The sequence below is a fragment of the Ovis canadensis genome, chromosome 4, assembly GCF_042477335.2.
Source record: "Ovis canadensis isolate MfBH-ARS-UI-01 breed Bighorn chromosome 4, ARS-UI_OviCan_v2, whole genome shotgun sequence".
In the NCBI taxonomy this organism is placed as follows: Eukaryota; Metazoa; Chordata; class Mammalia; order Artiodactyla; family Bovidae; genus Ovis; species Ovis canadensis.
In genome coordinates, this window is record NC_091248.1 from 59,167,340 (window position 1) to 59,181,464 (window position 14,125).

The 14,125-nt window shown below is 41.4% G+C and overlaps 1 protein-coding gene across 1 annotated transcript in view; it reads right to left on the bottom strand.

Annotated features, from left to right (window-relative positions):
- The window catches only part of FBXL13 (F-box and leucine rich repeat protein 13), a 221,646-nt gene that overhangs the window by 197,672 nt on the left and 9,849 nt on the right, over positions 1 to 14,125 (bottom strand). The window contains exons 2-3 of the mRNA XM_069587823.1: positions 6,433 to 6,536; positions 5,881 to 5,971 (exon numbers count right to left, since the gene is read on the bottom strand). Of these exons, the coding sequence (XP_069443924.1) occupies positions 5,881 to 5,971; positions 6,433 to 6,536 (195 nt within the window). The remainder of the gene's footprint in view (positions 1 to 5,880; positions 5,972 to 6,432; positions 6,537 to 14,125) is intronic.

The window sequence follows — 14,125 nt, forward strand, 5'->3', positions numbered from 1 at the left end:
GTGCATATATATTTATAATTGTTATACCTTCTTCTTGGATTGATCCTTTGATCATTATGTAGTGGCCTTCTTTGTCTCTTTTCACAGCCTTTGTTTTAAAGTCTATTTTATCGGATATGAGTATTGCCACTCCTGCTTTCTTTTGGTCTCTATTCGCGTGGTATATCTTTTTCCAGCCCTTCACTTTCAGTCTGTATGTGTCCCTTGTTTTGAGGTGGGACTCTTGTAAGCAGCATATAGAGGGGTCTTGTTTTTGTATCCATTCGGCCAGTCTTTGCCTTTTGGTTGGGGCATTCAACCCATTTACGTTTAAGGTAATTATTGATAAGTATGATCCCGTTACCATTTACTTTATTGTTTTGGGTTCGGGTTTATACACCCTTTTCGTGTTTCCTGTCTAGAGAATATCCTTTAGAATTTGTTGGAGAGCTGGTTTGGTGGTGCTGAATTCTCTCAGCTTTTGCTTGTCTGTAAAGCTTTTGATTTCTCCTTCATATTTGAATGAGATCCTTTCTGGGTACAGTAATCTGGGCTGTAGGTTATTGTCTTTCATCACGTTAAGTATGTCTTGCCATTCCCTCCTGGCCTGAAGAGTTTCTATTGAAAGATCAGCTGTTATCCTTATGGGAATCCCCTTGTGTGTTATTTGTTGTTTTTCCCTTGCTGCTTTTAATATTTGTTCTTTGTGTTTGATCTCTGTTAATTTGATTAATATGTGTCTTGGGGTGTTTCGCCTTGGGTTTATCCTATTTGGAACTCTCTGTGTTTCTTGGACTTGGGTGATTATTTCCTTCCCCATTTTAGGGACGTTTTCAACTATTATCTCCTCAAGGATTTTCTCATGATCTTTCTTTCTGTCTTCTTCTTCTGGAACTCCTATAACTCGAATGTTGGAGCGTTTCATATTGTCCTGGAGGTCTCTGAGATTGTCCTCATTTCTTTTAATTCGTTTTTCTTGTTTCCTCTCTGATTCATTTATTTCTACCATTCTATCTTCTATTTCACTAATCCTATCTTCTGCCTCCGTTATTCTGCTATTTGTTGCCTCCAGAGTGTTTCTGATCTCATTTATTGCGTTATTCATTATATTTTGACTCTTTTTTATTTCTTCTAGGTCCTTGTTAAACCTTTCTTGCATCTTCTCAATCCTTGTCTCTAGGCTATTTATCTGTGATTCCATGTTGATTTCAAGGTTTTGGATCATTTTCACTATTAATATTCGGAATTCCTTCTCAGGTAGATTCCCTACTTCTTCCTCTTTTGTTTGGTTTGGTGGGCAACTCTCCTGTTCCTTTACCTGCTGAGTATTCCTCTGTCTCTTCATCTTGGTTATATTGCTGCGTTTGGGGTGGCCTTTTTATATTCTGGTAATTTGTGGAGTTCTCTTTATTATGGAGCTTCCTCACTGTGGGTGGGGTTCTATCAGTGGCTTGTCACGGTTTCCTGGTTAGGGAGGCTTGTGTTGGAGTTCTGGTGGGTGGAGCTGGGTTTCTTCTCTCTGGAGTGCAGTGGAGTGACCCATAATGGGTTATGAGACATCAAAGGTTTTAGGATAATTTTGAGCTGCCTGTATATTGAAGCTCAGGGGAGTATTCCTCTGTTGCTGGAGAATTTGAGTGGTATGTCTTGTTTTGGAACTTGTTGGCCCTTGGGTGGAGCTTGGTTTCGGTGTAGGTATGAAGGCATTTGATGAGCTCCTATTGCTTAATGTTCCCTGAATTCAAGAGTTCTCTAATGTTTTCAGGCTTTGGATTTAAGCCTCCTGCTTCTGGTTTTCAGTTTTATTTTTACAGTAGCCTCTAGACTTCTCTATCTATACAGCACCGATGATAAAGCATCTAGGTTAAAGATGAAATGTTTCTCCACATTAAGGGACACTCAGAGAGGTTCACTGAGTTACAAGGAGAAGAGAAGATGGAGGGGGTAGTTAGAGGTAACTGGAATGAGATGCTGTGAGATCAAAAGAGGAGAGAGCAAGCTAGCCAGTAGTCACTTCCTTATGTGCGCTCTATAGTCTGGACCGCTCAGGGGTATTTACGGAGTTATACGGGGAAGAGGAGAGGGAGGAAGTAGACAGAGGTTGCCAGGAGGATAAGAGAGAGGAATGAGAAGGAGAGAGACAAATCCTGCCAGTAACCAGTTCCTTGGGTGTTCTCCACCGTCTGGAACACACAGAGATTCACAGAGTTGGATAGAGAAGAGATGGGGGAGAAAAGAGACAGAGGCCACCTGGTGGAGAAAAAGGAGAGTCCAAAGGAGGAGAGGGTGGTCAAGCCAGTAATCTCACTCTCAGGTAAACTTGGGTAGTGAAGTTTGGGTTTTTAAATGTATAAAATTGACAACAAAAACTTAAGAGCAAAGATTAAAAATCTAGAGTAGAGGTTGGATTTTCAAAAATACAATATTAAAGAAAAGAAGCAGAAGGAAAAAGGAAGAAAGAAAAAAAAAACAAGAATTATTAAAACAAAAACAAAACCACCAACAACCATCCAAAGACTATATATGGTGTTTGCCTTAAAAAAAAAATAGTCTTTTTTTAAAAAAAATAGTAATAGTAGGTTATAGAAATAAAAATTAGAGGAGAAATAGAAGACTTAACAATTTTTTAAAAAGTTAGAAAAAAAGAAAAAAGAAAAAAAAGGAATGATTTTAAAAATAGTAAAAATATATCTGGCCCTTCTCTGATGTTGTGGGCCATGTGGGATCACTTCCAAGGTGGTTCCCTCTGTTTAACTTCTTCTGTTTGCTGGTTTTTTAGGCTCACTAGTTCAGTTGTGCTGTGGGGAGGGGGGATGCTGCAAACAAATAGCACTGTCGTGTGCACACAGTGTCTCAGCCCCGCTTGACCTGTCCCTTCTTGCGGCGTATAAACCTCTCTGGCTCTACGATGCTCAGCCGGGAACTGTCTGGGGCGGCCCTAGGCTGCGTGCACTTCCCCGGTCCAAGCCGCTCAGGTTCGGCGCTCAGGCAGCCCTCAGAGGCACAGATTCGGCTGGGACTGCGCTTTGTGCTCTTCCCAGGTCGGAGTAGCTCAGGAGTTCGGCGAGCGCGATCGCCGCGGCTTGTCACCTTTTCTGCCGCTGCTGCTCAGCTTTCTGGGTGGACCGCTGGCACCCCCCGTGAGGCAGATTGCGACTGTCCAGCACCCCCAGAAGTCTTAGCAAAGAAGCCTGCTTGCAGTTAGGTAAGTAAAGTCTCTCCGGGTCTGCAATTGCCCCTTTCCAGTCCTTACAGCTCTGGCTGCCTGTCCCCGGCGGGGGATGGTCTGCAGCCGGCTTTTTCCATTCCGTCCTCGGTCCTGGCGGTGTCTTATGTTCGAGCTTTTCGCGTGGTAGCTATCCCACAGTCTGGTTTGCTAGCCCAAGTTAGATCATTCTGGTTGCGCGTGGGGCGTTCCTGCCCGATTCTTACAAAGCACTGCAGCCCGTGCCTCCCGCGCGTCCCTGCCCTGCCCCCACTTCCCAATGGCAGATGCAGGCGTCTGTGCTGCTTTTCCGCTGGGGGAGTTACTGTTGGGCTTGCAATCTCTTGGTTTTAATTATTTATTTATTTTTCCTTCCTGTTATGTTGCCCTCTGTGTTTCCAAGGCTCACCACAGACTTGGCAGGGAGAGTGTTTCCTGGTGTTTGGAAACCTCTCTTCTTAAAATTCCCTTCCTGGGAAGGGCTTCCCTTCCCGGGACCGAGCTCCCTCCCCACCTCCTTTGTCTCCTTTTTCGTCTTTTATATTTTTTCCTACCTGTTTTTGAAGACAATGGTCTGCTTTTCTGGTTGCCTGATGTCCTCTGCCAGCCTACAGAAGTTGTTTTGTGGAGTTTGCTCGGCGTTGAAATGTTCTTTTGAGGAATTTGTGAGGGAGAAAGTGGTCTTCCCGTCCTATTCCTCCGCCATCTTTCCAATGGCTCTCTATTTTGTACTTTTAATGTCATGAAACATCTCTGAGAATTTCTTTTCAAGTGAAACTTAAGATTTGAAGTAGCTACAGTATCTCTTAGAATTCTGTGCAAACTTTTAAAGATTCTCTATAGGCTTCTAGCTAGACATTGGACACAATCTGATTGTGTTTTATGAGGTCAGTTTCAAAATATTGACAATGTTTACCCTTCTAGATCAGTGGTTTATAATAATTTTAGTATCTTAGAGCAGTGGTTTTTTCAAGCTTTTTTCATGTGACATGATTCTCAATGCAGGACTGTTCTAGGGGATAAGGGGTGAGGAGGAGAGGACCAAGAATGCCATCCCTTGGATCTTCCCTCTCCAGCTCCTGAGGTTGCCCCAAAACACCTCCAAGAACACACTTTGCAGATGTCTGTCCTCTGTAGTGGATCAAAATTCTGTGCTTGATGAAGTCATTGAGACTCACATATCATGATGCAGATCATCTATGATCAAACAAATGGGTTCTTCCCAGTGTACTGGTGCCTCAGAATCTTCCCAGGCTTGACAGAAATATCCCATCCCTCTATTTCTATCTCTCTGTTGTAGACACTGGTTAGGATCCAATGTTACTCTTCTTCTTTTTTTTTTTAAAAAAGCAAGTTTTTAAATTTATTTGTTTGCACTGGTGGCTCAGTGGTAAAGAATACACCCGCAGTGTAGGAGATGCAAGAGACACAGGTTCAATCCCTGGGTGGGGAAGATCCTCTAGAGAAGGGAGTGGCAACCCACTCCAGTATTCTTCCTGGAGAATTCCATGGACAGAGGAGCTTCGCAGGCTACAGTCCATGATGCAAAGAGTCGGACACGACTGAGCGACTAACACTTTATTTCTGGCTGTGCTGGGTCTTTGTTGCTGCTCGGGCTTTCCTCTAGTTGCAGCAAGCAGGGGCTACTCTGCATTGCACAGGCTTCTTACTGCAGTGGTTTCTTTTGTTGCGGGGCACAGGCTCAAGGGCACTGAGCTTCAACAGTTGCAGCCTGTGGGCTCAATAGTTGTGGTTCCCCAGCTCTAGAGCACAGGCTCAGTAATTGTGGCCAGTGGGCTGAGTCACTCTGAGGCATGTGGGATCTTCCTGGATCAGGGATCAAACTTGAGTCTCTTGTGTTGGTGGGTGGATTCTCTACCACTGAGCCAACAGGGAGGCCCCTCTACCCATCCTGCTAAATGACTCTTCAGTTCGTTCCCGGCTCTCAGCACTCACTGTGACCATGACTTTGATTCCACTTTTCAATGCCTGGCTTCACCAGCAGCTAGCCCTGCCTACCCTCACCGAGACACTGGTGAGGGATCTAGAGATATCACACACCTAATTCGTGTTGCTGTTTCTCTCTCCACATGCCTTTTGTTATTTTAGCTTCTCTCGGTTACACAATCTTTGTTCTAAAAGTCTCCATATCCTGCAGTACTTCCTTGCCCTCTTTACAGGATCAAAACCAACTGTTGGAGCTGGTTGTTCCTCTCATTAAGTTGGTCTGGCTTTTAAGTTAGGTTCTTATTAATGTTTCAGCCATATCTTTGGAGCATAATTCCTGGACAGACAGCAAAGAAAATGGAGGAGAATGGAATACAGAGGAAGTAGATTAGAATGGAAAGAAACTATCCTCCTTTAAAGCTTTCCATAACGCTATTTTTTTTTAACCATTGTAAAGATGCAAGAGACGGGCAGAAGGAAAAAGGGGGAAATTCAATGGGAAGATTTTATCAGAAAGATGAATAATAACTGCCTATCCAAATGCTTCTTGGAAGTCTGGGGAGGTTACTATGAGTGTTGCTTTGTGTGTGTGTTTGTATATATGTATGAAATGTTCCTTCACTTTCCTGAGTGTCCTCAGTTTCAAAAACAATTTGACCTCATGCCTCTCATGAAATCTAAAATCTATTTGAGAGTTTCCATCCAAACTTAAGACTTATAGCGTAGAATGTTTGGTTAATAATACTTACCAGCTGATCATCCAGTCCAAAAAGTTGTTCCAGGTAAGTTTCAGACAGTCTCCGAATTTTTGGTTTCATTAATGGATCAATGCACATATCCCTTGGAAAAAATCATAAGATGTAGTAAAAAAATCATTTCATTTCATAGTTGTTAGTTCCATAATTAAATCTGTGATTTTAAACGGTGGAGGGGAAGGGAAGGAAAAACACTTCCCCTTGGGCTAAACATGTCAGAATTTCCTGGAGAACTTTTTCAAATTACTCCCCCTCACAATTCTGCTGAGCTCCCCAAGAAGGCGTGTATCTGTCCTCATCCTCAAGTTGAAATAAACTGCCCTATTAGCACATGTTCTTGATAACAGTGAGGTATGTTTCTGAGTTAGGAACCAGTGGAGAAATTGTTACTATTGAAGTTTAGGGGATTTAAAATCCCCTGCAAAGATTCTTTAATAATCTTAAGATTGGAAACATTCATTAGTAAGACCTTTTTGGATAATATACAATGAGTGTTTTCTCTTCAAAATAAAATATCTCCCTACCATTAATCAAAATACTACTCACCAGAGTAGAGTTTCAAGACCATTTTCCATTATTCCAATGATCATTTCCTCTAAATACCTCAGAGGATCCTCAGGACATGTAACCAGTAGACCACATAACAGAGCCTGGGGAAATAAAGTAGAATCAGTGTGTCTGGATCTGCAAGTTCTTCCTAAGCAACAGATAGATTTTCTGTTCAGTCAATTACAAAGTCAAATAACGTGACAGTTTTTTAAGTAAATGTGCTTTATAGACATGCCCTCTATATTTATTCAGTGCCACCAAGTGACCAGAACAAAATGCAGTTTACCTTTACTCTTTAAAAAAAATCCACTGTAAATGGCAACAGAGTCATTGCACAGAATTTTCCATTACTTGAGAAGTGCTTTACAGTCCAATTGAAGACATAGTTGTGATTACCATAGATCAATGGTTTCTACCAATTTTAAATATGAGGAACCCTTTTTTATTGATGTATAGTTGATTTACAATGTTATGGTGTACAGCAAAATGCTATATATATATATATATATTTATACACACACACATACATATGCTGTGCTGTGCTTAGTTGCTCAGTCGTGTCTGACTTTTTGCGACCTCATGGACTGTAGCCCACCAGGCTCCTCTGTCCATGGGGATTCTCCAGGCAAGAATACTGGAGTGGGTTGCCATGCCCTCCTCCAGGGGATCTTCCCAACCCAGAGACTGAACCCAGGTCTCCCATGTTGCAGGCAGACACACACACACACACACACACACACACACAATATGGGCTTCCCAGTGGCTCAGTGGTAAAGAAACCACCTGCAATGCAGCAGATGCAGGAGACATCGTGAGCTCAGTTCCTGGGTGGGGAAGGTCTCCTGGAGGAGGGCATGGAAACCCACTCCAGTATTTTCATCTGGAGAATCCCATGGACAGAAGAGCCTGACAGTCTACAGTCTATAGAGTCGCACAGAGTTAGACATGACTGAAGTGACTTAGCAATCACACATGCATATGTCCATATATATGTATAATTTTTCATTATGGTTTATTATAGGATATTGAATATAATTCCATGTGCTATACATTAGGACCTTGTTCTTTATCTATATTATATATAGTAGTTTGTATCTGATATTCCCAAACTCCTAATTTGTCTCTCTCCTCTTCATGAAAGTGAAAGAGGAGAGTGAAAAAGTTGGCTTAAAACTCAACATTCAGAAAACGAAGATCATGGCATCCAGTCCCATCACTTCATGGGAAATAGATGGGGAAACAGTAGAAACAGTGTCAGACTTTATTTTTTTGGGCTCCAAAATCACTGCAGATGGTGACTGCAGCCATGAAATTAAAAGACACTTACTCCTTGGAAGAAAAGTTATGACCAACCTAGATAGTATATTCAAAAGCAGAGACATTACTTTGCCGACTAAGGTCCATCTAGTCAAGGCTATGGTTTTTCCTGTGGTCATGTATGGATGTGAGAGTTGGACTGTGAAGAAGACTGAGCACCGAAGAATTGATGCGTTTGAACTGTGATGTTGGAGAAGACTCTTGAGAGTCCCTTGCACTGCAAGGAGATCCAACCAGTCCATTCTGAAGGAGATCAACCCTGGGATTTCTTTGGAAGCAATGATGCTAAAGCTGAAGCTCCAGTACTTTGGCCACCTCATGCGAAGAGTTGACTCATTGGAAAAGACTCTGATGCTGGGAGGGACTGGGGGCAGGAGGAGAAGGGGACGACAGAGGATGAGATAGCTGGATGGCATCACGGACTTGATGGACGTGAGTCTGAGTGAGCTCCGGGAGATGGTGATGAACAGGGAGGCCTGGCATGCTGCGATTCATGGGGTCGCAAAGAGTTAGACACGACTGAGTGACTGAATTGAACTGAACTGAACTTTTCCTTTTTCCTCTGGTAACTGTTTTCTATGACTGTGAGTCTGTTTCTATTTTGTAAATAAGTTCATTTGTATCATATTTTAGATTTTATATAAGTGATATCATTTGGCATTTGTATTTCTCTTTCTGGTTTACTTCACTTAGTATGATAATATCCAGATCCATCCATGTTGCTGCAAATGGCATTATTTCATTCTTTTTTATGACCAAGTAACTTTCCACTTGGGCTTTCCTGGTAGCTCAGACAGTAAAGCGTCTGCCTACAATGTGGGAGACCCAGGTTCAATCCCTGGGTCGGAAAGATCCCCTGGAAAAGGAAATGGGCAACCCACTCCAGTATTCTTGCCTGGAAAATCCCATGCCGAGGAGCCTGGTAGTCTAGAGTCCATGGGGTCGCAAAGAGTCAGACACGACTGAGCAACTTCACTTCATTCGGAGAAGGCAATGGCAACCCACCCCAGTGTTCTTGCCTGGAGAATCCCAGGGACGGGGGAGCCTGGTAGGCTGTTGTCTATGGGGTCGCACAGAGTCGGACACGACTGAAGCAACTTAGCAGCAGCAGCAGCTTTCCATTGGTTGTATATACTGCATCTTCCTTATCCATTTATCTGTTGGTGGACATTTGGGCTCCTTCCATGTCTTGGCTATGAAGAACTTCTTTTTAAAGTCAGCCATGAAAATGACTGAGAAAATCCAACATCAAAATCAAAATTTACTGTGAATCCAAAAATTCTTTTAAAAATGCTCTCAAATTTTATCATTCACAACATTTTCAGGGTTATATTTGAAAAACTGTAGCACAGTTCATATACTTGATAAACAAATGACTTATTGGATTATATCTAAGATAATCCTAAGGCACATATATGGAACGTCAGAAAGCTGCTGCCATCTTATTTTCTTCTATGAGTTCCTCCCAAAAGAAGAAACTTATTAAAGTATTGGTGAGACATATATTGAATATCTCTCCATTTGAGACAGAGGAAAAGGATTTGCAGCACCCATCCCACAGAAACCACCTGGAATCCTTAGACATGTCTCTTTGCTTCTTGGTTCACTGGTGGGTCTTCTGGGTGTGTATGTGTGTGTGTGTGTGTGTGTGTGTGTGTGTGTGTCTGAGTGTGTCTGTAGTGATGGAGGCACTCTCTTTGGCCCTTATTCCACATAAGACCTACTCTTGCTGGATTTTTTCCTGTTCTTTTCTCTTATGAACAAAATAATTCCACCTTCCAGTCATGCACAGTTCTTCCCACCTCCATGGGCCAAGTCAACAGATGCAGGCCTGGGGTCCTGTATTAGATCCTCAGCTGTTCTCACAGTATTCCTTCAAATAAGAAGAGGATCATCTCTCTTGATAGAACCTGCACAACAGATTTTCCCCCTTTCAGTAATTCCATGTCCCCCTCTTAGTGTGCAGCCTGCAAGTTGGGAACCTAGCCTTTAGGACTGTGGTAAGCCCTCCATGTCTCTCCCTCCCCACCTCTGCCTCCTGACCTAGCCCCACCCCAGGTGCTTACAGTGAGCACTCGGCCATCTACAGACTAATTTTCTTCTCCCTCAAACCTAAAGAATATTGTGACAGAGGAGATCAGTGTTTTCACCAAAGACGGCAAGCTGGATTTGAATAGCCTTCTATTGAAGTTGTTACCTGGAGGCTAGACTTCAGAGCCTGGCAGGCTACAGTCCATGAGGTTGCAAAAGAATCAGACATGACTTAGCAACTAAACCACAACAATAACAAGAATTCAGCCAGCTCCCTAAATAGCCCTGATGAAAAGCCCATCTGCATTCTAGCACTTCTGTGCCTTGATCACTAGAGTACTGACCTCCTCCACTCCCTGAGCCACATCCTCCCCTTCATCCTGGTCTGGTACCCAGAGGACATCTGCATCAGCATAACCTGGGAAGTGACCTGGTCTCAGAGGATGAGACATAGGAACCTGCATTTTGAATATCGCCCCAGCTGATTCTTATCACACTAGTGCCTTACTGGAGATCACCTTTGAAATAAATTATTAAGGAAACTGGCATCTGATTAATAAATATGAGAAGTTGTTTGCTTCTTTATATTTCCAAGCTCCAAGATCAGAAAACTACTTTTCCTGAAAAGTTATCCTGCAGAAATCAAATGAAGTTGAAAGGGTAAGTCTCTGGATTGCTAATTAAGTCATGTAGAACTAGCATGCTTCAAGTGTTGACTTTTTACATAAGAAATCTCATTGTTTATAGTTTCCCATTGGGCAAAATAAAAATCTGAGATTCCACATATTAATGTGTGAATAGTGCATAGCTCCATATAAATAAGGAAGCATATTTCTTATGCTTATCTGTTAGTGAATCAACAGATTTTTTTTCTGCTCAGTGAAAATAAAAACTGTAAAACCATTAACTTGGTTTTTATAAGCAGAGACAAAATATGCAAACATGCCTGCAAGATGAATGTTTGATTCTGAAAAATAATGAGTAGGGCTTTGTTTTTTGCTAGTCTTCTTAGTAAAAACTTACATGGTCAAGGACAAAAAAACACCATGATTTAGTTGTATTCTTCAGGTTTATAAAATCACAAAGCAATTGTGCAACACTCCACTTTCTTTTGGCTCTGCTTCCCTAATCTCAGTCCAGAATATTTCTCAGATATTCTGAAAAATGTCTGGGTACTGAGGACAAATGGGAGTTTATCCAGGACAATTGTTTCTACTCCTTTACACTACTACCCATCTTTTAAGAAGCAAGATAATGCAATGAATGGAGTCCACTGGGTTTAACTCCTGTTCTTCTGTTTCCTTAACTATACATGGAATAATAAAAGTATATATGTTATAGGGCTATCCTGATAATTAAATGAATTCATGTATGTAAAGAACTTCAACTTGTTTCATAGCACAAAGTAAGTACTCAATAGATAATAATGATAGTAAGCCATCATCATTTTTAAACCATTTCACTGCTAATTATCATTCCATTAGAGAAAAAAGATTGGACAAAGAGAAAAGAAATTTAAAAACATTCCTTCATACCATTCAAAGGCCAGCATAATGACAGAGGAAGAGAGACTGACTTTATACCAAGTCTACTAGCAGAAATTAAGACCAATGCATTTGGTGGGAAATGGTCAGAAGAGAGAAATTTATAGAACAATAATTTAAACAGAAAGATAGTAACTGTCTATTAGAACTATGGGTAGATGTAAGACACTTGAGAGAACAAATCTTATTTATCTTTTTAGATACCCAGATAAACATAGTAAAAAAAAAATGCTAAGGGCCTAAATAGCAATATAGAAGATAATTTCTTCTTGAAGGCAGAGAAGAAAATGACTGCCAAATGCTTGTGGGACACTCAGAAGTTGGAGAAACTTTCAAGTGGTAAGGAAAGGGTAAGGGTTCTCTCTTGGCAAGAGCAGAGCCTCAGGAGCACAGACCAGTTTGGCTAGAATGGAAGATAAATGTGAGAGATTAAGTCAGAGTCACTCTGTGAAGACACCAGAATTCCATACTGGGACCCAGGATTGGTTCCTCCTCTACACCCATTAGGTTATTCATGATCAAACCCATGCAAGATCATTCATATGGCCAAAGTCACAGATGGCCATATGGTAGAGAGTCACAGTTCAGTGTGTTTCTGAAATCCCTCCAGGGATGACCTTGACTTTTAGCGGGTACATTCTCACTTCTGGATTAAACAGATGAGGCAAAGAAGGGCCAAGTGATTCACAGAGCCAGCGTATTTTTAAACTACAAACCCAGGACTCCTCCCCTGCCCATACCATGCACTGAAACTAAATTGTGTTGTGTATCTTCCTCCTGAACTTGAGGATTTTTTTTCACATTATCTATCCCCCAAATTTTTATTCATATGCAAATGCCAAAACACATTCTTCTTTCAAATAGATCATAATCAACATATAGTTTACACCTTGTTGCTTTTTTTTTCTTTCTTTTTTTCAGATGAGATTGCTTTTAAAATTGCAATGTCAGCATCACATACAGAAATGCCTTTATTTAGGAAGTGGCCTAAGTTCCTCGGAGAAGGCAATGGCAACCCACTCCAGTGTTCTTGCCTGGAGAATCCCAGGGATGGGGGAGCCTGGTGGGCTGCTGTCTATGGGGTCGCACAGAGTTGGACAGGACTGAAGTGACTTAGCAGCAGCAGCAGCAGGCCTAAATTCCTAAACCCTGTTCAAAGTCCCTTCTACTTCCCTTCCCTCTAACCTCCAAAACAAGTCCAAAGTGACATCTCAGAAATGCTCACCATCCCCATCTGTGGTAGAGATGGTGTTGGCATGTGTTTCTGTGGATGTTACTAAGTTAAAAATGTGAAAGTTAAGGGAGTTCTGTGTCTTGTGGACATTTATGTAGAGGGTGCCAAATTTTTATTTTAGATACCCTATAACTAAAAACATACTGAAGATTATTGAAAGGGACCAACAGGCTTTAACCATTAAGGAGGGACCCCAGGGACAGGAAGATGCCCTTCAAGGTCAGAACTTGAGGAGTTTTAAGGCAGACTGGACAGGTGAGGAGACACAGTCTGTATAAGGTGAGAGCAATACACTGGATCCCAGGCCCAGCAGGATTGTACGTGGCCCAGTGGGGAGGTGGTTACCAGCCAGGTAATCCCTAGTTGAGAAGGTGAATTGTTACCAGAGAACTAGTAAGTCATATGCTTTTTGGTTAAGTGTCCCATGGGTTTGTCTCTGAACTGGTGGGCTGGGCTCAGCAAGCACAACTGCCCCCAGGAGAAACCACAAACTTCTAGCTCCAAGGTCTAGCAAGATGAGTTAGCGTGACCAGTTCCTTCTCTTCTGCATAAGCCTGTAGTCTCTTGCTCACAAATTCGGTAATCCTGATTCCTACAACTGTGGCAAATATTTGCAGCGATTAGTCTAAAAAACAATTCTGATGGTAGAATCTATGTGATTTAGAAATAAATACCGTATTTTTAAAATACAGGTTGGTAACTTAATCATGAAAGAAACACAAACTATAAAAACTGCATAAAATTTTTTTTTAAGTATTTGTTTCTAAAAATGGAAAATGTTGCATAAAAACCATGATTTGTAACTTAAACATGCCCTCTGCTGGGCAAATCTAGCTTTGCAAATTCCTTTAATCTTTCTTACATGTTAAACCAAAAATCTGAGCTAACACTTTTTCACTCTCAGATATAGTCTCTGTACGTAGCTGCTTAATAGTTTTGTAGACACTATACCCTTACTATCTGGCCCGTCTTTGGTCCTTATGGGGCAGGCCTTGTTTGTAGACAGGGTGCTGACTTCTGCCTCGTTGTAGAAAACTGAGGGAGAAACAGATTTCTAAATACGTTTGATAGTCTACCAACAGGGCTTCATTGTATGGACTCCTGGCTTGGTGATAGCTTTTTAAAATACAAATATCTTTTGAAAAATATCTCCAAGGAAGGAGGTTTCAACTGGTAGGAAGTGTATTTCAGAGCTCTCAGAAAGAAATGATGAATATAGTGACAGTGAAGAACTAGAAGGCAATATTCCATTTCCCTACAATTATATTGAGGTGCAGGCTCTCAGTGTTGACATGCATGCAGTCCTTTTTAAGCTTTGAATTTCTAAAGTATACTTTTGCCACATCTTAGACTAATATATAGAAAGTAAATATTTTATTGTCCAAATCCCCAAATCTTTGATCATTTAGTTCATTTATTTCAAATCTAAGATTAAAGTTAAAAAATATTTGGCTCCAAGGTCTGAGAAAGGTCTCTATTGTATAAACAAATACATCTAGGTTGCATGAAAGCTGTGCTAGATGCTAATGGTCTATAAGGGATAACACTAGCTTGCTGCAACACG